The sequence below is a fragment of the Dipteris shenzhenensis genome, chromosome 30 (assembly GCF_047967505.1).
Source record: "Dipteris shenzhenensis isolate YYH24624 ecotype China chromosome 30, Dip_SZ_1.0, whole genome shotgun sequence".
Lineage (NCBI taxonomy): Eukaryota > Viridiplantae > Streptophyta > Polypodiopsida > Gleicheniales > Dipteridaceae > Dipteris > Dipteris shenzhenensis.
This window is the reverse complement of record NC_141625.1, coordinates 38,667,734-38,693,480: the sequence shown is the minus strand read 5'-3', so window position 1 is coordinate 38,693,480 and position 25,747 is coordinate 38,667,734. Positions and strand designations below refer to the sequence as shown.

General features: G+C 44.4%; 1 protein-coding gene across 1 annotated transcript in view; it reads right to left on the bottom strand.

Moving 5' to 3' along the window:
* The window catches only part of AGL26 (tRNA (cytidine(34)-2'-O)-methyltransferase), a 51,781-nt gene that overhangs the window by 12,300 nt on the left and 13,734 nt on the right, over window positions 1–25,747 (bottom strand). Inside the window, exon 3 of the mRNA XM_087401324.1 lies at window positions 16,829–16,897. Within this exon, the coding sequence (XP_087257450.1) occupies window positions 16,829–16,897 (69 nt within the window). The remainder of the gene's footprint in view (window positions 1–16,828; window positions 16,898–25,747) is intronic.

The window sequence follows — 25,747 nt, the reverse complement described above, 5'->3', positions numbered from 1 at the left end:
GGGCTAATCAAGCTCAAGCCACTGCTTCACGCGGCATCAAACTTAGACATGTGACTTATTTTATTAATAAAGATGTGCACAAAGGTGCACTGATGGTAGATGCATGGGTCATATGCTAAGGGTAAGTGTGAATGGAAAGATGGAACTTGAGTGATCTCAAGGGACATTAATGAAAGGGACCCTTCATTGTGAATCTCACGTAGCATTCTCTCTCCCACCTTGCACATAGGTCAGAAAGAGATATACTCTCACGAAAACGCTCTTCCCCCATTGGAGGGCGAATTGGCATTCAAATTATGTATGCATTGCACACATTTGCATTCTTGAGAAGTTTGGTTCTTCACATTTGGTATCACAGTAGTGACAATCCACGATCTGGATGAGAAGAGAAAGAGAAGAAGCGAGCAGGAGAGTGGGCGCAAGCATGCTGGATAGAGGCACGGGCATCCAACACAACGCAATAGAAGAGTCCGAACAAGCAAGCCACATGTGGGAAAGGTCTGTATGAAAGCGCCGAGGAGAGTGTACGAAAGGGAGCCATACAAGCACGACATGCATGGGAAAGGGAGTACGAAAGGAGGCACACGGGTGACAAAGATCCGTATGGACGTGAAGGGCTGCATAGCACAGACGAACCAGGGTATGAGTGCTCCTTCTGCAACTCAATTTTGAAAAGAGAGGTGGATACAATCCTTAATTGGATTAGCCATTTTGAGCTATATTTTGCCCATCAAGAAGATCGACCACAAGAAGCTTGCTCTTGCCACACTACATTTACAGAAGGATGCTTTGATGTGGTAGTCCTTATTACAAACAGGAGAAGAGCCTATTCTTCAATGGTTCAAGTTTGTAGAGCAATTAAAAGCCACTTTCATGCCTCCGAGGCATCAAGAAGAATTGACCTTCCGTTGGGGAAGGTTCAGACAATTCAATAATGAGAGTAATGCTGAATTTACAGCCAGGTTCTGGAAACTCTCTTTAGAGTTACCTGAGAAGAGCGAGGGTAATACAAGAAAGAAGTCTTTAGCAACCATAAGCCCAAAAGTGAGGTATGAGGTTGAAATGTTCAACCCAAGTACCCTTAGAGGCCTCACTAAATTGGTTGAGATTGCTGAGAGGAAATTGAATCCTCGTAAACCCTTCAACAAAGGAAAGGAGAAAGCTATTGTACAAAATGTTAACAGCCAATCACATCCTCGATGGATACCTTTTCCTTCCATGACTAACGATGAGAAAAAAAGGCTGATTAAGAGGGTAAATGTTTCGGATGTAAGAAACATAAGCCAGGGCATCCATGGCATAGATGTCCTACTCTATTAGCCAAAATTGCCAATACTATCTAAGCAAGAGGGTGAGGCTTCTACCTCCTCATCCCAAGGATCTGAGGTGAACATAGAACCAAGAGTAAATGCTATACATTCAGCCAACATCGGTGTATGGATGTGTGAACTGGATAGGAGAAGGTATATTCATTGTAGAGTACAGATAGAGGATAAAGAATTTTCTCCTCCATGTAGAGCATCTTATAGGATGAATAGGGCTAAAATAGAAGAGTTGGAAAAAGAGATTGATGATCTATAGTTTCTATAAGACTAAACAGTTATCCATCACAAAATCATCTATGGTCAAGGTCTACCTAGTTCAGTAACACATTTGGGTGAGAATCTTTTTAATACTGACCAATTTGTTGAGAATATGCTTCAGCTTATTGAGCACCTTATTGTAAAGAGATTTTAGCAGCTAGGTATTGAGAAGAGGATTTTGAGCACGAAGAGATATTGACAAGGCAATGCAGTGGTACTTTTGCATTTTGAATGTTCAACATCAAGAGGAACCAGAACTTGAAGATGAGATCTAAGTTCAGCTACACAAGAGATCGTGTACTATCAAGAGAAGACTATTTGCAAATTATAAAAAGGAGATGCAAATGCAAAAGTAAAAGAGAAAAGCATGCACAAGAGAAAGAGACAAGAGAGGATCCAGAAGAGAACTTCTACCCATTCAAGCAAGAGGGAGTGTCATGACAAGAGAAATCACTAATCCATGATTAGTAGACATAAGAACATTATTATAAATTATATGCCAATGGTGCAAACATGTATTTGTATTTATGATGGACACTGATCGAATTGTTATGGGTGGATCATCTAAGTAGATAGGGCTAGTCGAGCTAGAGCCACTGCTTCATATGGCATCAAATTGGGACATGTGACACTTATTTTATTAATAAAGATGTGCACACATGTATCTAGGTCCTAGGGACAATAGAAGGGAAGGGTGCATTAAGGTGCATTGAATGGTAGATGCATGGGCCATAAGCTAAGGGTAGCTGCAAATGGAAAGAAAGAACCTGAGTGATCTCAAGGACATCGATGTTGGCTGAATGCTATACCTTCATTGTGAATCTCATGTAGCATTCTCTATTCACCTTGCATTCATTCGCCATCTCTCTCCCACCTTGCATATAGGTCAAAAGTAGAAACAAATACTCCCACGAGGGCGCTCTTCCCCCATTGGAGGGCCAATTGGCATTCAAATTCTACATGCATTGCACACAATTGCATTCTTGAGAAGTCTGGTTCTTCACAACTATTACATCAGCACCGATGAACAGCCTACCTGAGTGCTACGTGTGCAATCTTTCACATCAGCCAACTACCATGTGGATTGCCGACAGGTTCACTTCATCATCTAACTGTACGAATGCTACAGTCAGGATGCCACATTCCGCAACGTGTCATATGTCAAGTGCCATATCAGTACCCACAATCCATGTCATCACAAATGGCTGCAAGACAGCCATGTGAGCAGCAACATTTGCTGCCACATCATCAACATGCCCATCTGAGTGGTGGATGGCTGAATTTGGGCGGCTATCCAAAGGGTGGAGCATCGACGCTCCAATAGGTCAGTGCTTACAATGAGATCAAGGCCCAAAACATCAGGATCAAGCTCATTATTTATAGTCTTCATAGAGCAGCGTCAGCTGACCCAAACTGTAGGAATGCGCTTCCTGCATTCTAAAATGTCATGTCCAGGCTTGCGACAATAGTTGCATCTTTTCTTCTTTGACTTATCTGCTGTATTTTTAGATGCATGGGAGGAATTGCAGCTGCTATGCGCAGATTTTGGCTTGCCCATAGGCTTGGAAGCCTTGCCTCTTCCTGTCTGCTGTGAAGCAAATGCATGATCAGGAATAATGGCTTGTCTATTAGCTCGACTTTGCTCTTCTTGCAAAAGCAAAGTAACTAGCTGATCAAAAGAATAGTGGTCTGGATTACCCATGGCCACTAATCGAAGGGTCGTACTAAACCCTTGGTATGTATTTGGCAGTCCATTCAATGTGGTACTGACAAGCTGTGAATTTGGCACCACCTCATCAATGTTGGCAAGTTGTTCCATGAGGTCCTTGACCTTTGTCAGGTATGCATCCATAGAGTCACCTTCATTCATACTGACTTCCTGTAATTGCCTTCTCAAATATGCAACATGAGCTTCATTGCGAATCTGATAGAAAGAGGCTAATTTATCCCAAGCATCCTTTGCTGTCCTGCAAGACCAGATGTGTGAAAAAATGATTCTCTTGCATTTGAGGCATCAGGAGGAGTACCCCCTACAAAGGGACCAGCAGTAGAGACAACCACTGTAGCATTGGCTGGCCTCAGATCAACCCCAGAAACGATATTCCACAAATGCTTTGCAACTAGAATATGTTTCATAAGATAAGACCACATCGGATAGTTGGTGCCATTCAACTTATCATCTTCACGAAGAACGCCAAATAGATCTTGATTGTTCCCAGCCATAGCAAATGTGATACCCTGAAAGAGACCTGAAAACCCAAAAGCCTCAAGGCAAGCCTCAAGGCTATCACTGCAAAAGCTGGCTGTCCAAAAAATGACAGCAAATATCTGCAAATTTCCAACCCAAATCAAAGAGCAAATGCAAATCTAACCCAAATGTGACTGTGGCAGGCAATGTTCACTGCAAAAACAGCAAATCTGGCAAAAGCCCCAAATTTAATGAGGGCAAATAGGCCAAAAAGAGGGCAAATGCAGAAAAGCTCCAAATTTTGCTGAAATTTTTGCAAATGTGACCCAATGTATGATAATCTGACCCAATGTATAGCCTCAAGGCTTGAAACTGTTTATTGTCCCAAACACCAGTTGAAATTGAGCTCCCAACACAAAAGCCCCAAATTTTGTTGACCTGAGTGATGACGTGGCACAATGTGACAGTCCTGAACCTGAAATTAACTGAAAACTTCAATTTTTGGAAGGATTTCAGTTGTCAACCTTGTTGAAAGTATTGTATTGACAGGTTGAAGGTCCAGATGTCAAAAGCCCTAAATTTTTCTGTTGGAAATTAGGGTTTGACAGTAAAAACTGTCAAAAACAGTAAAAATGCAAATGTTGCTTGCGAATCAGCTTTTGGTCCTTTGAGATTAGGACTGAGACTCAAAAGGCCTCTGTAGGTAGAGTATAACAAACCACGAAGCCGCTGCAGCAGGTTGAAGTGCAAAAGACAGCTGGAGTGTAGCTGGAACAGCCCTTAGACACCTCGAACTTAGTGCGTGGCTGGTAGTATCTCCTTTGGAGGGCTCTAAACAGGTCGCGATAGCAGAACGTCTTAAGCAGATGCCTGTGGAGAGGTCACGGGAGCTAGGCGCCTGGATCTGGGTTTGGTTAAAGTCGCGGGAGCTAGGCGTCTGGAACAGCAGTACAAAGGTGACGATAGATGGTCACGGGTACTGTGGAGGACCTCGAAAATGCTGCAGCTGAAGCCTACAAGCAGTCGCCTCAGTCTGGGAACAGCAATGAGGCGCTTTGTGGCGACGAAAAAACACTGGAAGCCTTGGACAGCAGCTGGAGGAAATGTACGGGATCCGTACGTATCTGTATGGACGTCCGTACAATTGTACGGACAGTACGGAAAAGAGGCGCAGGAAGCAGATCTAGGCTCTGATACCACTGAAGGGTCACGTAGACAAAAAAGAGCACGTACAAGGTATAAGGGTCGATGAGAAACGCCGTCACGTCAACTAGGATATATGAAAAAAGGAGTACAAGGTACTTGTACCTAGACCTAGGACTAAGTGTCCTATGTGGCCTAAAAGGCACTAACACTACAAGTGCCTATATTTATGCCTACAAGGCACATACCATGGCCTATAGGGCATCACTAGAACCACCAGGAGATGGCCTACAAAAGAGAGCGAGCACAGGCTCATGACCTGAGTAAAAGGAGGAAGATCACGCTATCTCTCCGTGTATGTAGGAGACAGGAGTTGCCTCCACGCTGGAGTCACGTAGAAGACTCCGACAAATGTAAGGCATGCATAGGGTAGTCGCAAAAGTAGCCAATCACCACATCTCTACTTGCATGAGCCAATCACAGACACGCTGCCAGAAAACTCCCACTCTAGTTGCCACCTCCAACTACCGACAAGGTCGAGGGACCCTTCCAATACGTGCCACAAAGGACTCCCCATGAGGGTCGTATTCCAACACAAGTGTGCATGGATATGTTAGAGATTGTATGGCCACCTCCCCATCATCTGTAAGTCCCCATATGAGGAGAGTGGGGTGAACCAAGGATTGATGTGGCTCCCATATGGGCAGCAATTTGACTGCCAAGTGGGCAGCAAGCTCACAGAAAAACCAGAGGCATGGAGCTGCCACATGGGAAGCACATAGGCTGCTATGTGGACAGCACAATCAGATGCTTACCTGGCAAGGCAGGGTCTCTTTGGAGGTCCAGAACTGTACGGAACTGCCACGCAATGATCCAAGACAGTGGAGCATAATTGTACGGTGATATAGCTTGGAAGGCCACGTCAACATCCCGGGAGCCTGCAGGGAATATATGGACAGTTTGCGCCTGTTGTATGAGTGCCTGCGGGAGTCTTTATAGAGCTGCTGTAGAGTCTTTGGTGCAGGAGCAGGTCCAGTCAAAGTGTGAGGTACCGGGAGATGAAAGATGACTGGCTGCAGCAGGGTTTCGACGGCTGGAAGATGCTCTGGACAGAGGCAAGATGCATGGTTCTGTTATGTGCCTGTTTGGAGAAGGGTTTATGGGCCTGAAAGAAGCCTTGGTCAGGTACGTGGCCAGGCAGGGCCTGCAATACCTCAAAAAAAGGTGCCTCCACCAGTCGGTTTCTACAGACTGGGTGGGTCCGTTCAGAGGGCTGCTGCATCAGCCACATTGAGGGGGGGGCTACCAGCCCCTATAAAAGGGGAGCCAAAGGGGCTCATTTCTCATCCACTTGAGCAGCACATCTCCAGTAGACTGGAGCAGCAGGTCAGCATTCTTTGGGCCTACATCCAGGAGGACAAAGAAGGGATGAGGAGCTGCAGACAGAGCTTGGAAGGGGCTGCACACCTAGGCTGATAGTCAGGGCAGCAAGGTGCAGGGATCAAGGCATGGTGACTAAAGTCTATAGACGCTCAATGAGGAGCACGCAGGCTTAGGGATCTAGAAGTGCTACGGAGGTAGTAGGACAACACCTTTTGGTGTTTGGTGGGAGTCTAGACTCCTTTTGTATTGTGTCCTTTCGGACAGAAACATATTTTGTTGGTTCTATATCTCTTGTGGAGCATTGTCTATTTACTGGCTTCCAAATATGTATGTTGAGTACACAAAGCAAAGAATTTTTGAATTACATAGTTAAACTGTTAGAAATGACCAAATAGAGGGTATCCACAGCGGAAGACTGACAGATGGGCCCACGAATTCACACAAAGGTGTTTGAACTACGGAATCCAAAACCCCTTTACTTGTGTGTACTCGACATACATGTGTGCAGACCATTTATAGACAATGCTTCCCTGCGCCATATGGCCTGCTCCATAGCCACCTTCCTGTGCCATCTGCTTGAGCCTGTTTCAGCCCAGATCTCTGGCCGCTGGTCTCCTCCTTCCAGGAGCCTATCAGTTCCCGCCTTCTGCCTACTGTTTTGGCTCTGCACCAGCCCTGGATCCCGCCCCTAGATCTGCCGTACCAGCCCCACATGTGCTGCACCTGTCATGAAGGCGCCTCCAGACCCATGTACTCCTGGGCTGTACCAGCTCTTCCAAGACATCCAATCTTGACCTGACTCCTTCGGGATGTCCACGCAGTCTTGTACAGGCCTCCATGCTCCAGACAACATGTTCCAAGCTCCAGATCTTGCTCGGAACTACTGCAAACTGATCCACCTTCCCACGTGTCTGCTCTGTACAAGGTCTCTCCACTAGGAGCTCCACTCATGGCCGGGTAAGTCTCTGATTGTGCTGCTTACACGGCAACCCATGTGCTGCCCATGTGGCAGCCTCATCAACCCTTGTTTGCTTGCTTGTATGCTGCCCATATGGCAGCCAATAAGCTGCCCATGTGGCAGCCCCAACCCTAAGTCTACCTCCCACACGCTCTCCTCATATGGGGGCTTACGAATGGGGAGGTGACTTTTCCAACATAGAATTCCTCGGCTATCTATCAGTCTTCTGCTACTAGTACCCTTTGTTATGGTCATTTCTAATCGACTACCGAAGATGAGAAACTCATGCAAATTTCCATGTACATGCATTCTCTCTCTCTCTCAGACGAGCTCCTATTCTCTCTCTCTCTCTCTCTCTCTCTCTCTCTCTCTCTCAGATGCCAAGGGAGAGTAGAATATGCCAACTATGTGATCAAGGTATGGTTGAAACAGAAGAACACATGGTAATGATATGCCCTCACTATGCACACATTAGGGAAGAGTTCAATCACCTCCTTGAGGGACATAACAAACTGGCTGATTTGCTGCATAAAGGGTCACCTTCAGCTTTAGGAACATTTGTGTATAAGCTCTTCAAGCATAGGAATCCACCTGAATCCTAGAAGGTCGTTTCTCTTTCCACCCTCCCATCTTCGGGAGGAGCTTTCATGTACTTGTGATATTGTATTGCTCAGGTCCCATAGGCCGGTTTTGGTCTTCAGAGGACGATAATATATTCTTCTTCTTCTTCTTCTTCCCCCCCCCAATTCGTACCTCGTCCGTACCTTATCCGTATCTCCATACCTCGTCAATTCCTCTGTCGTCCGTACCTCTCCCCCGTCCGTACAGCCCGTCAGCAAGCAACCAATACCGTACAATTCGTCAGCAACAGCCCGTACCTCTCCATCCGTACCTCTCCCTCCGTACCCGTTAGAAGCAACCAAACTAGCCCTAACCCCGAGTTGGGCTAAACCCCCAACCCAACCCGGGGGTTAGGTTAAGCTAGGGGGTTCAACAGACAACCAACTATGGACTGGCCTACCCTCTCCTCCAGGTCCCCCTCAACTCCTTCAACATCCATCAGGACTCAGTACTCTACAATTGCAGCCATGACACCCTCTCCATATGCACGAAATTACCAACAAGAAGGCTCAAAACAACCCATCCTTGGGCAACTGGATCAGATTTTTTATCTGCAGCAAGTAGTGAGAGAGCTACGATTGGAACTGGCAGGAGTAAAGGCTCCACCTCACATTCTGGAAGGGCCTGGTAAGCAGGCAATAATTGATGAGGCTGTAAAATCTTGTAAGGATTCCCCCCCTACCCCGCAGCTAGTCTCTACAGTCAAAGATCTTGTTCACACTGAAGTACAAACTGCTAAGAAGGAAGTGATTGTGGAAGTGGACACCAAAGCAAGTAAGTCTCATATTCAAGCAGAGATTAAAGAACACGAAGCTAGATGTGATAATGCCCTGAAGATTAGAATAGGGGGATTCCCAGAAGATTGGTACAAAGAGGAGGACACATATAGTGAAATATTGACAAAGATCAAAGCAAGCTTACCCAACATTGAAAGGGTGGATGATGATGAGCAGGGTGATGACGACTCCAGGCCAACTTCTATTTTGCACTATAAAGGTCATGCAATCCTTACACTGAAGTCAAAAGATATGCGGATCAAGCTTCTTCAACAATCTTACGAGTTGAAGGGCACCAAAGTATGGATAGCAGAGGAGCTTACACAAGCTCAACTTAAGATTAAGGCAACTGAATTGAGCTAAAGTCAGGGCTGCCAGAAAGGATGGAAAATGGACAGTTTACCGTGAAGGCATAGCACTAATCAGAGAGTTCAAATCAAAACTGAAAGACCTTCAGTCTTAAACTGATGTATGGTTGTTTACTCTTCCAGACTATCATGTAGGTACTCTAAATGATGTGGGTTGCTTTTTGCACTCCTTGGGAGCTGCCATGTGCCCTCCCTAAAGCAGATGTACTAAAGGGTTTCTTGCTGTCCCATAGACCTTTTAGTCTCCAGTGGACATTAATAGACTCTCTCTCTCTCTCTCTCTCTCTCTCTCTCTCTCTCTCCGGAGCAAACTTGTTGGTATTGTCATTTTGTGTCGTGTGTGTGTGTGTGCGTGCGTGCGTGTGTGTGTGTGTATTTGTGTGTGTTTGCGTACGCAAATTTCACCCAAAAAAAAGTGTGTTTGTGTACGTGCACACGAGAGAGAGAGAGAGAGAGAGAGAGATCCTCAATCAACTTTGAATCAGCCTTACTGGCTGCTTGGCATTTTTGCTACCAGGTAAAAAGCTCTCTTCTCACAGTGTAAAGTCACATCATAGCCAACTTTTATGCTGCTCATTGCAGACAGACTTCTTAGTATCGTCTTGTGATCTTGTCATTGTGTGTGTGTGTGTGTGTGTGTGTGTGCGCGCACGCGCGATCCTCATATCAGCCTTCCTGGATGATTAGCGTTGTTGCTATAGAGTAAAAACTCTCATGTTCTCTCTCTCTGTCTCTCGAACATGTTTCAAAGGCACCAAAAGTCATCGTCATTGTCATGTGCACGGATTGGTATCTGACGTGTACTAGGTACACAGAACTAGCTCAGGTTAGCCTGGGGAGGCTTAGAGCTAGGCAGGCTTGATTCTCGGGTTGAGTGGCAAGGGTACGAACTATTTATAGGTCTTCGCTATTTTTGGCGCCGGGGCCCGAGTCTATAAAAGAGGCCCAGGGGGTTCAGTTCTCGGTGTGCAGTTGGGAGCAAGTCTCGTTCCCAGGTGCTAGGTCTGATCCTGGATTGTGTCGCGGACGCGCGCCTGCATCTTAGCGTAGCCCAAGGCCCAGTGGCAGATCCAGGGCTTCACAGCGCCACCTGGTGGTATGGGACACCAGGCTGGTTTGGATCTGATTGGGAGTTCGTGCCAGTAGCTCAGCTCGTGGCTCGGGGGGACATCTTCTGATTCGGGATCACATCCCGTAGATGTCACGGTTGGGTGGTGAGCAGCCTGCTCAGTTCTGATGTTGTGTGTGGTTATTTTGCAGATCAGGGGTTTCAGGAGTGCTGGGACGTGTCAGTTGGTATCAGAGCCAACTCCTGAGGTAGGAACTCCTGATGCGAGAAATTTGACGGATTTCTCTTCCAGGTATGCCCTAAAATTCGAGATTTCCTGCTGCGTTTTTGCTGTCTACCTGGGGTAGAAGGGGTGAAGAAATATCTGGGAAAGGAAGAAGAAGAGGAGTGAAATAGAATCGAAATTTCTGAAGGCTACAGAGAGAAGTCTGAGGGAGGAGAAGGAGAGCAGAAAGGAAGGAGAGTAGGGCAGGAAATATACAGCCAGGGAGTAGAGGATGCGGGGTGTAGGAAGGGGCGCAGTAGGCGAGGCAGTAGCGGCAGGACAGCCTGTGCAGTAGGCTGTCCACAGTCAGCGCAGTAGGCTGTCCACAGCCTGCGCAACAGGCTGCGAACAGCCTGCGTCTAGGGCTGCGTGCAGCCTGCGCAGGAGGAAGGTGCTTTTTTGCGAAAAAAGCACCCCTCCAAAGTTGGAGGGGCTCAGGTGCTTTTTTCGCAAAAGCACCCCTCCAAAGCTGGAGGGGCTCAGCCTTCTTTGGAAGCCTAGCTTCCAAATCGGGCAGCCCTGCACCCTATATAGATGGGGGGCTGGGTGCTAGACAACCCACCAGCAGCCCAAGATTCGAGACGTTACCTCGAGATCTGTGCCAGCCAGCCTCGCCCTTCAGCAGCGCCCTGTTCGAGCAGTTTCCCTGCATCCGCCTTGCCTGCGTCAGCCCTGCACAGCTCCCAAAATTTCCGTACCAGTCCGTACAGTTACAGCGACAGCCGTACAGCCTGTACGGACTGTTTCGCCTGCTCTTGTACCTGCTGCTGCTCCGTACAGCGACTGCGCCAGCTTCTGCAGCCACCGTACGGACTGCGTCAGCAGCCTGTAGCCGTACAGGCCACGTCAGCAGTCCGTACAGCCTCTATTGTCGACTGCGCATCCGGTTTGCAGATTCGGGGAGGCACCAGGACTCGTGGTCTTCCAGATTCCAGCATCCTTTCTGTCAGATTTATCTGGGACGGTTTTCTTCTACTCCATCTCCCTCCGTGCTCCGTTTCAGTTATTTATTTCTCTCCGTTTGTAATCGAAACAGATTTCAGCCATGTCTGATGCTCCAAATCCCGAGTTCACTATGGGAGAGCAGGAATTAGATTACACTCCAGTGGGAGAGGATGATCAGGGTCTCTATGACGACCTGATAACTAAGAAAGCCTTCAGTGAGTTCACGACTGCTCTGGATGGTAAATTTGAGCAGGTCAACGCTAATCAATCGGGGTTGACACAGCAACTCCAAGGGATACAAGCCACTTTGACTCTTCTGGCTAGCACGGTTCAGGCACTCACGCATGTGGATGCCATGGCCTCCGTGCTAGGCCCGAATATCACTCCGGATCCCTTTCCAGGTGACCAGAAATCAAGAACAAAGGAGGTGGTTGACACTTGGTTGCACAAGTGGCAAGTACACTTCCAATTTCACCCCTATCCAGACGAGAAAAAGATTCAGCTAGCAGCAGGGTTTATGTCAGGTAAAGCCTTGCTTTGGTGGAAAGAACTCCAGCCTAAGCCTGACACTTGGACAGAATTTGAGGGTATCTTCAGGAAGGAGTTCCTGAAGAAGGAAGATGACTACGATATCGTCGGCAAGCTCAAGGCCCTCGATATGTCAAAATTGAATTTAACTTTTGAAGTTTATCTTCAAAGATTTAGGGATCTGCAAACCAGGGCCACCAAAATGGATCCTGTAACCTTGTTAGGTTTTTTCGTGGATGGTTTGCCAGACTCCTATGAGTTACAGATTAAGAATAACAAGTGCACAACATTGCAGGAAGCCATGACATATGCGCGCATATATGATGATACCATGGCCGGTATCAAGGCAACCACGGTTACCGAGACGAACGGAAAGAACAAACGCAAGTTCTTTCAGCATGCAAATGGTATTGCGGAGACGAAGTCTACGGACAACACCTCCAGGAAAAGCTTAACTCCTGCGAAGAATGGTAAGGCCCGTTTCCTTCGCACTCTCAGGCTCAAGAAAGAGGGCCGGTGTTTTTATTGCGAGGAGCGGGGCCACACGAAGAATGAGTGTCCTAAGCGGAAGAACCAGAAATTGGTGCTAGGACCGAAGCTCCAGGCAGGTCCGCGTACCGCAGCCAAGGGAGCCAACCAGGTTACGATGACAGGTATTTCAGTAAATGTCATTACCTGCCCCCTTTCTTGTAATTGTACCTTTAATACTTCGTTGTTTGGTTCCCATGATCTTTTCCGAGTTTATGGAGAAGTTAGGGACCAACCGGTTCACATTCTCTTTGATCCGGGCAGCTCTCACAATTTTGTTAATTACAAATTTGTGCAGAAGATGGGGCTGTCCACAGTACCTAGCGACCACACCTATGAGGTGCAGCTTCCAGCCGGGAAGCAATTTTGGGATCGCAAGGTTGAAGCGCTTCCCATCCGGATTCAAGCCTACACAGGAGCTCTCACATGTTATGTTATGCATCTAGAGCATGTAGACTTGCTGATCGGGATAGAGTGGTTTAAAACCCACAATATCCAGATTGGATGGACGGAGCATAAACTTTCTTTTGTAGACAAAGGCACCCAATTTTGTATTCAGTGTGATAAGATTACCCCTTCTCAGGGGCCTATTGTATCTGCGATGCAGCTTCGGAATATATTAAACAATTCTCATTATGATGTCTATCAGTGTGTTTTGATTCCACTTTCTTCATTTGTTGTTTCGGTCATTAACAAAAATGAATTAAGTGTGTTTGAACACCGAGAATTGAGAATGTTGTTAGATAAATTTAAGGACGTATTCCCAGCTCAACTGCCGGAAGGTTTACCTCCAGAACGGGCAGTAGATCATCGCATAGACTTAGTCCCAGGGGCTCAACCTATCAGTGTACCACCTTATAGGATGAGCCAGGTAGAGGAGGATGAGTTAGCTACCCAGCTTCAGGATTACCTGAATATGGGCTATATCCGCCCAAGTAAATCTCCTTGGGGTGCACCTGTCCTATTAAGAAAGAAGAAAGATTCTTCTTGGAGAATGTGTATAGATTATAAACGACTAAATAAAGTTACAATTAAGAACCGCTATCCTTTACCTCGTTCTGATGATTTGATAGACCGTTTGGCCGGAGCGAAGTATTTCACTAAGATTGATTTGCGTACGGGTTATCACCAAATCCGTATCTATGCTAAACACATAGATAGGACCGCATTCCGGACTAGGTATGGTCATTACGAGTTCCTCGTATTACCTTTTGGTTTGACCAATGCTCCTGCTACTTTTCAGCAGATGATGAACGATTTGTTCAGAGATTATCTGGGCAAATTTGTTGTAGTGTTCTTAGATGATATCTTGGTATATAGTAAAACGCTTGAGGATCATATAGGACACCTCCGGGTTGTCTTACTTGTTCTAAGACAGCATAAGCTTTATGCCAAGATGAGTAAATGTGACTTCTTTATGAAGGAGATCATTTACTTAGGACACAAGATTTCTTCTGAAGGTATTAGCATTGATCTGGATCGTATCCAGAAGGTTTTAGAATGGCCTATCCCTCAGACTGTGAAACAACTTCGTTCTTTCCTAGGATTTACGGTATTTCTTCGGAAGTCAGTGCGTGATTATTCACATATCACGGCACCCTTGACCAACATATTGAAAGGTCGTGGACGCAGGTCTACCCAGCCAATCTCTTGGAATGATGCAATGAACAACGCTTTTGAAACCTTGAAGTTTTCTATCAAGGAAGCACCCGTTCTTGCATTACCCGATCCTACCCGGCCTTATGTTTTAGAGGCCGATGCGAGTGATTATGCGATTGGGGCAGCTCTATTCCAAGAGGGCAGACCTGTAGCTTTTGAGAGTAAGAAGCTCGACGACACTCAGTATCGTTGGCCCACACTTGAGAAGGAACTTTATGCAGTAGTGTATGCTCTCAAGGTATGGAGACACTACTTGTATGGTTCAAAGTTCCTTGTATTGACTGATCATCAGTCAATTAAGTATGTGTGTGATGGATCAGCATTGAGAGGAAGGAAAGCTAGATGGGCAGAATTAATGCAGGATTTTGATTTCGAAATACGTTATCGTAAGGGTTCGTTGAATAGTGTGGCGGATGCCTTAAGTCGAGTTAAGTTTGTAAATGCTTTGTCATTTACGGAAATATCCTCAGACCTATTTCAATCCTTGAGAGGGCTATACGCAACTGATAGTCATTTCAGTTCTTATTGGCAGAGAGTCCAGGATGGGAATTCCATGGTTGACCAGGACTCAGGGATTGTGCCACCTAGAATACAGGCGGCGGGAGGTCAGTGGATGATTAGGAACGGCTTGCTGTTCCGGAATGAAAAAATTTGTGTGCCTGATGTTCTGGACCTAAAATCCAAGATTCTCTGGGAGTGTCATGATGCTCCTAGTGCGGGACATCCAGGTATACATAGGACTCTGTCTCTTGTGAAGCATACCTTTTATTGGCCTAAGATGCGTGCATTTGTAGAGAACTATGTGGTAGGTTGCCGAGTTTGTCAGGTTACTAAGGCTGAACGCCTTAGGAGCGCGGGCTTATTACAGCCATTACAGATTCCAGGTAATAAATGGGAGAGTATTTCCATGGATTTTATTACTGGTTTACCTCGAACGCGCAAGGGTCATGACTCTATTTGGGTCATAGTCGACCGTTTGACAAAAATGGCTAGATTCTTACCTACAAGAACAACTATTTCAGCTGTTCAGTTGGCTCACGAGTTTGTGGACCACTTGTTCAAGCTGTATGCTTTGCCATCTGACATAGTCAGTGACAGGGACTCAAAGTTTACAAGTAACTTTTGGACACTTGTATTTGAGAAGTTGGAAACTACTCTAAGTATGAGTTCCTCAGATCATGCACAATCTGATGGCAGTACCGAAAAGGTCAACCAGTTGGTTGAAGACATGCTTCGGGCATATGTATCAAAGAGACAGTCTTCATGGGAAGATTATCTACCCATGATTGAATTTGCTTACAACAGTGCAAAGCATTCTAGTACAGGTTATAGTCCTTTTATGCTTATGTACGGGTTTCAACCTAAGTCACCAGTTATGGTAGGATTACAAGGGATTCAAAATGATGCTGCTAAGAACTTCTTGCAAGACATGCAGGAAATGTTGCAGTTTGCCAAGGAGACTATTAGAAGTGCCCAAGATCGGGACAGATTTTATGCTAATAGACATCGTTCACCCAGAGAGTTCTCTGAAGGAACGATGGTATATTTGAGAATTCCTAAGGAATCCAAGAGCCTAAGTACTGGTTTGGTTCCGAAATTATCCCCCAGATACTGTGGCCCATTCAAGATTATTAAAAGAATTGGACCAGTTGCATATCGACTAGAATTGCCTCCTGATGTTAAAGTACATCCAGTCTTTCATGTCAGTAGACTGAAAGAAGTATTGGGTACAGATGATCAAATTGTTTCTCCTCATGAGATTATAGAAGTTACAGATTTAACTTTTATTCCTCACGAACCTGAATCTATTCTTGAATTCCGTGAAAGACAGATTCGAAATCGTACTATCACGGAATACAAGATTAAGTGGAAGGATCGTGTTGAGGAGGATGCAACATGGGAGACATTACAAAACCTCCAAAGAACATTTCCGGATTTCTTAGTGAAGTCAGGAGTGAGTTCTTAGAGGAGGGGGAGTATGTCATGTGCACGGATTGGTATCTGACGTGTACTAGGTACACAGAACTAGCTCAGGTTAGCCTGGGGAGGCTTAGAGCTAGGCAGGCTTGATTCTCGGGTTGAGTGGCAAGGGTACGAACTATTTATAGGTCTTCGCTATTTTTGGCGCCGGGGCCCGAGTCTATAAAAGAGGCCCAGGGGGTTCAGTTCTCGGTGTGCAGTTGGGAGCAAGTCTCGTTCCCAGGTGCTAGGTCTGATCCTGGATTGTGTCGCGGACGCGCGCCTGCATCTTAGCGTAGCCCAAGGCCCAGTGGCAGATCCAGGGCTTCACAGCGCCACCTGGTGGTATGGGACACCAGGCTGGTTTGGATCTGATTGGGAGTTCGTGCCAGTAGCTCAGCTCGTGGCTCGGGGGGACATCTTCTGATTCGGGATCACATCCCGTAGATGTCACGGTTGGGTGGTGAGCAGCCTGCTCAGTTCTGATGTTGTGTGTGGTTATTTTGCAGATCAGGGGTTTCAGGAGTGCTGGGACGTGTCAGTCATGCCCCTTAGTTCTCCTCATTTGGGGGCTCACAAATGGGACATTGACCCTCTAATTCCAATAAATGCAAGGAAAAAGAAAAGATGATCTGTAATTTTAATTAAGAAATACAAATATCACATTCATGGATGCTTGACTTCACCATGTTACAAAGATACAAGCCTTAAATCATGCACACTCCCCCCAGCCTACAAGCAATGAATCGTATGAAGTCCCTACTTGCATCATCAATGCCCAAAAAGGTTATGTTAATTCTATGAAGAGTCTTTGGCCACCAAAGAGGTACAAACCATGTATTCTAACCTCATTACCTCAATAAGATGCAGACCCACAGAAGCAGCAGCACATGTTCTTGCTATGCAACCGGTATTCCCTGCAATCTGCAACTCCCAGACACCAAACCACCAACCCAACAAGAAAAATAAATGGACTGCTACCTCAATTCACATAATAACTTGATTACATTCAATGATGTTCCTCTCTGACTTCGCTATTTCCAATTTTGTTCTTAATCTTTAATAGACAATTTTAAAAATCGCAAACTCAATTGAAGTTTCAATGATGGTCCTGTGCCAGCTAGAGGCAAGATTCCCACTAGCCTCAAAGTTCAAGGACTCACATCCTAAAACAGTGATGCAATTGTTAGGAGAATAAATTAAACCACTGAGATCACATCAAGCTTTAAACCCTACTCAATGTATGCACGCAAGCGTGTAAGAATTCCACATACAGATCTAACATAGAGATATAGCAACCAATGACTGAAGGCAAATATAGGAATTGACGAGTTTTACTTGTTCTTAGAGGTTACACTCAGTATCACTGAGACAGGATTCATTGATCTAGGTATGACTATGAACATGCCCGATATAGAGCAAGGATCACGAGCCTTTTATGAAGCTGAAGAACAACAGATGTTGCTCCGATCATGTTGAGAACAAGGTGGTTGCCACCATAGAGGAAGAGAATAAGGAAAGCCAGCTTTAGGTAGAATGCAAGGCAGTTGGACACACATGGATATGAGGATGGTTACTAGTATGATAGGTACTTCAAGGAGGTACCCAATTTGTAGTGATGGGAAGCAAAACATAGAATGCTTTCTGTCTATGCATTGACGTTAATTTCAATTGCATGCTTTGGTTATGGTGCTTGTTCAAATGGACCATGAAAGCCTTCCATAGGGATTCTCAAGATAGAAGCATTTGGAGCCATTTGCATGTCTTCTAAAGATGCCAATATCATAGACTTTGTAGAGATGGTGATGCTAGTGGATGCAAGCAACAAGGATAATTTTCTAGGGTGGATCAAGGGCATGACGTTGGACAGGAAACAAAAGGGATTAAAGGTGACCTTGGTACGCTAGTCGAGGCTGATGAGAGCTTGATTGTGGAGGAAAATGGAAGCAATTCTAGAGCTTCTAGAAGGAAGCCACTTCGTGCAGATCTATGTGGAGCAACCACAAGGATCTTATTGTATTGGTTTCATGTGTTTGAGGTTGTGTTTGCAGCTCTGATGACATCAGCAGTATGGCATAATGCAGGCGCAGTCATTTGACTGCCACATCAGCAAGAGCAGTGAATGCATGCAGCATAGGTGCCACGACAGCCTAGTCAGGTCCCGACAGTAACCCAAGGTCAAATCTAGAAGCAGTTATTTCAAGCTGCCTACACATTGGTTGGCCAATCACAGACCAAGTCGGCCTGCAGTAACAAGGACAGCCTATAAAAGGCCCTCCATTACCTATTCTACCTCATCAGCAAATGTGCTACTCAGCCCCCAGCCTCAGCAAACAACAATCCACTCACAGCATCTTCTACAGCCCTCAGTCCCCCTTTACATGTGCATGGACCATATCTGAAATGTGCTTTAGGCGCACAAGACTAGATCAGGAAGCCAAGGAGGCTTGGGACTAGGCACGCGATACTCTCGAGTTGAGTTGCAAGGGCACATATGATTAGGGTTTAAATTAGGGTTTGCGCTATTTCTAGCGCACTGGGCTCAAGCCTATATAAGGAGACCAGCTGGGATCATGCCAGTTGGTTTGTCTATCAAAGTTTGGGAAATTCATTTTTGAGCAGAGAAGGTGGATTTAGTGCAAGATTACCCTAGGCACAGAAGGAGGAAATTTCGTTTTTCAATAGAATAGGTGGAAATTTCGTTTTTGAGTTGGAATCAGCAAAGAATCATAGGAAAGGTGTGCAGAAGCTTGAAATCGCTTAGGAAATCTGATGCAGGACATGAAGTTTATATCCTACTTGACTGAGGATTTACTCACAAATTTAGTAACGATAAACTAATGCAGAGGCTCCAAATCCCAACCACATCTAGTAATCACTTGTATTAGGTCTAGCTGACGTCAAGTGAAGGAAAACTTTGGGATCAGAGGATTTTGAATCTTATTTATTTCAGAATACATGGAAGAGTTTCCGTTCCTATGTTATGTTGATCCCAAAAGTTGCGCTTTCTAAAAGCAATTAGCTTTTGGAAGAAAAGTTATGTTTTGGGGAAAAAAGCAGTCGTTTTTTTGGAAAAGCTTTTGAAGGAACTTTATGGGGAAAAGTATTGGTTTTAGGGAAAGTTATGCTTTCTAAAAGCAGTTAGCTTTTGGAGGAAAGCACAGCTTTTCAAAAGCATAGCTTTCCAAAGCACAGCTTTACGGCCAACCCCACAGTCATAAAACCAAGTCCATCCCTTTCCTTTCACTTCAAACATCAGTCTATGCTCTTGGGGCAGCACTTCCATCCACAAGAGTTTGTACTACACCACTTGCGATTCATAGTAGGAGTTTCCATGAGGCTTGCGCATCATTTCCAGCATATTTTCTCTTGCTTGTCTACTGTGATTGTTGCAGTTTTCTTCCCTCTCACAGCCCAAATTCCCACTTTCAGAATTTGCATCTTGGTTCTTACTCTACCTCCCAGGCAGTTTTCGGGCTTTGAAGTTGAAATTTGCTGCCCAAGCGATTTCAGTTTTCTCTCTGCCTGCAACCTTCCAGTGTCAACAATTTGCAGAAACTTCCTATGGCTGATCCCAATCACTCTTCCCATGATGAAACTATGACTTTGGATCATGGTTGAGGACCTGCATGCAGGTGATGATCAGGGTCTATATGATGATTTGGTCACAAAGGACGCTTTCAAGACTTTTTGACCACTTTGGACGCAAGATTTGATGCGGTTACCTTGAATCATTCACAAGATTCAAGCACTATAGACTTTCGTCACATTAATGACCAACAACATCCAGGCTCTTACTCAAGTAGATGCTATGGCTTCTGTGTTGGGCCCAAACATCACTATTTGGAAGAACAAAAGGCCAAACCAAGGAAGTAGTAGATACTTAGCTACACAAGTGGCAGGTACACTTCCAATTTCATCCCTATGCTGATGACAAAATAATTCAGCTCACAGTAGGATACTTGTCAGGCAAAGCACTCCTTTGGTGGAAGGATTAAAGCCGAAACCTACCACCTGAGCTGAATTTGAAGAGACTTTCCAGAAAGAATTCTTCGAGGAGGAGGAAGACTACAGCATTGTGGGCAAATTTAAGGCCCTTGACATAGGCAAGCAGAATCTCACTTTCGAGACTTATCCATAGAAATTCAGATGGATCCCATCACTTTATTGGGATTCTTTGTTGCTGGATTAATTGATTCATATCGACTTTAGGTTAAGAACAACAGCAGTACCATGCAGGAGGCCATAAACTATGCGTACATATAGTGACGAGGCAGCCAGCCATTCGAATATAGGAGGGAAAGGACAAGTCTCTGGACAGCCCTTTCAAGAAGAAGCTGAATTCGACAAAGGACAATCAAGATCCTTTGTGTCTCAAGAAAGAGGGACGTTGTTTCCAAAAAAGAAGGGTTCACTGCAGGGACACTAAACCAAAACGAAGTCAAGGAGGGAAGTCTAAAGCTGCCACCAGACTTCTTTGACAGGTATTTCAATTAATGCCATTACTTGCCCTATTTCTTGTAATTGCACTTTTAATCATAATTGTTTGGCTCCCATTACCTTTTTCGAGCCTATGGAGAAATGAGGGATCAACATGTACACGCTCTTTTATCCGGGCAGCTCTCACGATTTTGTGAATTACAAACTTGTGCAGAAGTTGGGACTCACCATGACACCTGGTGTCACACCTACGAGGTGCAGCTTCCGGCCAGGAAGTAGTTTTGGGATCGCAAGGTTGAGAACGTTCCAATCAAGATTCACGCCTACGATGATGTTTGGCACGCTATGTTATGCACTCAGATCATGTAGGCTTGCTCCTTGGGATAGAGTGGTTTAAAATCCACTCTATTCAGTTTGGTTGGGACAATCATACACTTTCTTTTTGCAAAGAGGCACCCAAGTATGTATTCAGTGTGATGACATTCATCCCTCCAAGGGATCCCAATTCATTTGTTGTTTCTGTTCACCGCAAGAATGAATTAATTGTGTTTGAGCGAATGGAATTAAAGAAGCTGAATTTAATGATGCATTTCCAACACAATTGCCGAAAGATTTACCTCCACAAATGATAGTCGACCATCGCATACACTTAGACCCTAGTGTTCAGCCTATAAGTATTCCACCTTATAGGATGAGCTCGTCATAGGAGGATGAGTTAGCTAGGCAAGTTCAGGACGACCCGAAGATGGATTATATACGCCCACCACTACATCACCTTGTCTTATTAAGGAGGAAAAAAGATAGTACATGGAGAATGTGTGTTCATTATAAACGATTGAATAAAGTGACAATTAAGAATACATATCCTCTCACTAGATCTAATGACTTAATAGACACATTGGCCGGAGCCAAGTATTTCATTAAGATTGATTTACGTACTCGCTATCACCAGATCCGCATTTATGTGAAACATATAGAGAAGACAACCTTTTGGACTAGGTATAGCCATTACGAGTTTCTCGTATTACCTTTTGGATTGACCAATGCTTGTTGGAAATACAACCCTTGCATGGTGGCTATCCTTTGCATGGAGGGCAACATTTGGTTCGTGAGATTAATGACATGTAGCAGCACGACAGATTGCATGGAGGTGGATAGAGCAGTGACAAGATGCCTGGCTGGTATTTCGCCTTCACTCCACCAGAATCTTCAGACTGATGAAGCTGTAATTGCGTTGTGGGAGGATTATACACATGGCTCGTTGCATGGGTCATCGAGAACGTCTCAATGATGGTGTGTGTGATGCTATGGTCTATGTAGCTAATGTTCTCTACTTGAAATAAAGTATTTTGTTACCTCAAGACTCTTTTCTTACATTCTTCGTTGCATATATACTTGTAGTGGTAGATCTAGATTTCCCGATTGGTATCAGAGCTTCGTTCGAGATGGAGATGAAGAAATACTCGACCAAGCTTGTGGTTTTCACATGGGAGAATTTCCCTGCATGGCAGCTTGGAATGCGCCTATACTTCATGGAGAAGGGTCTCTGGTCTATTGTTTCGGGCACTGAGAAAAAACCCACGGAAAGGCAAAGCAAGAGAAGCAAGAAACATCCGACACAAAGAGTCAATGGGAGAATAGAAATGAGAAGGCATTCAGAATTCTTGGCAAAAGGAAGTATCATCACCACTTGGATTTTGGAAAGTCAATACATGACAATTGGATCACCATCGAGACGTTGTTTGGCTCACGCTTAGAAAAATCGAAAGTTCTACTTAAACAACAATTTTTATGTCTGTCTATGAAGGAAGGAAATACTCTAGGTGAGCATATGAACTGCATGCATTCAATTTTTCGCCAATCATCCGATTTGGGTGTTAGGGTTGATGACGATGATTCAAAAGCAATTCTATTATCGAGCTTAGGGTGAATGCAAACATGCGTCCTACTAGATGAAGAGTGTTGCCAAATATCCTATGTGGAAGAAGAGCATGCATATGCCGTAAATAGATAAAAGAAAGGTTCAAAGAAAGGTGAGTGGAGGCAACTCCACTGTGACTACTGTAAGAAACCAAGTCACACCGACGACTTCTGCTACAAGAAACATGACGATGTAGCTTCCAAGGAAAAGGTGAACAAGGAGATTGTGCATGTTGTAGAGGAGTTTGCACGTTTGTGCGTTGATAGCTCGAGCTCAGTCGATGACAACTGGGCCTTTTAGGTTGGTGTTTGCACTTTGATTTCAAATAAGAGACTCCTGGCGATCCTTGCAACAGTCTTGATTATCCTTGCAACTTGGTTTTGGGTGTTTCTCCTTCTATGATAGTAGATGGTGGATTTTCACAACCCGTTATGACTTAACTCTCATTTGATTTTGTTGAGGAGGAGTCTCTTTTTGGATCTTTTATGCTTTACTTTTTAAGCAGGAAGCAATTTGTTTTACCTCAGATTTGGTGAAGCTTTTTTAATCAAAATTTATGTGTCCTTTGCCCCCATCTTCGGTTTGAGGGGGCTGTTGGAAATACAACCCTTGCAAGGTGACTATCCTTTGCATGGAGGGCAACGTTTGGTTAGTGAGATTAACGACATGTGGTAGCACGGCAGAATGCATGAAGGTGGATAGAGTGGTGACGAGATGCCTAGCTGGTATTTCGCCTTCACTCCACCATAATCTGCAAGCTAATGAAGCTGTAATCGCTTTGTGGGCGGATTATATACATGGCTTGTTGCATGGGTCGTCCTGAACGTCTTAGTGATAGTGTGTGTGTGATGTTTTTCCTTGTAATTCTTTCTTTGTGAGCTTGAGGTCCTCCAACAAGCCCCGTAGGGATGAAGAGAACCCAATAAGGTCTCTGTAGCTGAAGTTCTCTACTTGCAACAAAGTATTTTGCTACCTCAAAACTCTTTTCTTACATTCCTCATTGTATATGTGCTTGTAGTGGTAGATCTAAATTTCACAATGCTCCCACAACCTTCCAACAAATGATGAATTACTTGTTCCGCGATTATTTGGGCAAGTTTGTCATCGTGTTCTTGGATGACATCTTGGTTGACGTTAGAGGACCATATTGGTCACCTCCGAGTTGTCGTAGTCTTACTAAGACAGAATCAGTTATATGCCAAGATGAGTAAATGTGACTTCCTCATGAAAAAGATCATTTACTTTGGACACAAGATTTCAAGAAAAGGGGTTAGCATTGATCTAGATCGTATTCAAAAGGTTTTGGAATGGCCGATATATCAAACTATGAAACAACTTCGTTCTTTCCTAGGATGTACTGTCTTATTAAGAGGTGATTATTCTAAACTCACGGCTCCCTTGACCAACATACCGAAAGGCCGTGGACATCAGTCCAATCAGCCTATCACTTGGAATGAAGAGTTAAACAAGGCTTTAGACACATTGAAAGTTTGTGTCAAGGATGCACCCGTCCTAGCATTGCCCGATCCTACCCGGTCTTATGTTTTGGAGGATGATGAGAGTGATTATGTGATTGGGGTAGCATTATTTCAAGAGGATAGACTAGTAGTTTTTTAGAGTAAAATATACCTATGTAAGACTAGAATATATCCAATCGTATAAATTTAGATTTTTTGTTGTTCTAAAGTCCAAAACTCTACACAGAAAATAAAAGAGAAAATGAAAGAGAAGAAAAAAGAGGTAACAAATTTTTTTGAAAAACAAAAGGAAGATATATACTAAGCAAGCAAAGCAACACATGTCGTCATCAGTTCCCAGGCATAAGCGGCTATACTAGGTTTCTAAAGACCAGCGGAGTCTCTTTATGCAAAATGACAAATCGTTGGCCCAAACTAGAAAAGGAACTTTATGCGGTAGTGTATGCTCTTAAGGTTTGGAGACACTATCTGTATGGTTCCAGATTTGTTGTATTTAGTGATCATCAATCCACTATGTGTATGATGGGACTGATTTTAGGGAGAGAAGACCACATGGGCAAAGTTAATGTTTTGAAATCTGGTATTGGAAAGGTTCCATAAATAGTGTAGCAGATATTTAGTCAAATTAAGATCGTAAATGCTACCTCATTTACTGAGGTATTCTCTAATCTATTCCAATCCTTGAGAGGGCTTTGCACAAATAATAGTCATTTCAGTTCTTATTGGCACAAGGTCCAAGATGGGAGCTCCATAATTGACCAAGACTCACGGATTGTGCCACCTAGGATACATGCGGTAGGAGGTCGGTGGTTGATTTAGAATGGATTGTTGTTCCCAAATGAAAATATTTGTATACCGGATGTCAGACGTGTTGGATCTTAGATCCGCGAGTGTCATGATGCACCTAGTGCAAGACATCCAAGGATACACAAGGAATTGTCTCTTGTGAAGCATACTTTCTATTGGCCTAAGATGAGGGAATTTGTTCAAAACTATTTAGTAGGTTGCCGAATTTGTCAAGTGACCAATGATAAACGCCTACGCAGCATGGGTTTATTACAAAGTATTTCCATGGATTTTATCATGCGTTTGCCAAGAACTAACAAGGGTCATGATGCCATATGGGTTATAGTAGATCACTTGACAAAGATGGCTAGGTTTTTACCTACTAGATCAACCGTTACAGCAAGTCAATTGGCTTAGCTGTTTATTGAGCAATTATTTCATTTGTATGGGTTGCATGCTAACATAGTCAGTGATAGGGACTCTAAGTTTACGAGTGACTTTTGGAAACTTGTCTTTGACAAGTTAGATACCACTCTTAGTTTGAGTTCCTCTGAACATGCACAGTCTGATGGCCAAACAAAACTAGTAACCAAGTTTTGGAAGATATGCTTCATGCATATGTTTCCAAAAGACAGTCTTCATGGGCAGAATATTTGCCTATGATTGAATTTGTTTATAATAGTGCAAAGCATTCAAGTACAGGTTTTAATCTTGTTATGCTTATGTACGGCTTTCAACCTAAGTCACCAATAATGGTCAAATTCAAGGAAGTCAAGAATGATGCTGCAAGATCATTTTTGCAAGATATGCAATGTTGCAGTTTGCCAATAGAAGTGCCCAAGATAGGGACATCGTTCCCCCAAAGAGTTCTCTGTAGGAATCACGGTATATTTACATGTTCCCAAGGAATCCAAGAGCCTAAGTACTAGTAAGGTTAGAATAGTTATCCCCTAGATATTGTCGTCCATTTAGGATTATAAGATGAATGTGCCAACTTGCATATGAACTAGAATGCGCCATACAGCCCGTACACTGCTATCCGTACCTTTGCAGGTTTTCTTTGCAAGGTCTCCTTGCAAGATCATTTTGCAGATGTTTCTTTTTGCAAAGAAATTGGGGCTTCTGAGTCCTTTGCAAGCACATTGCAAT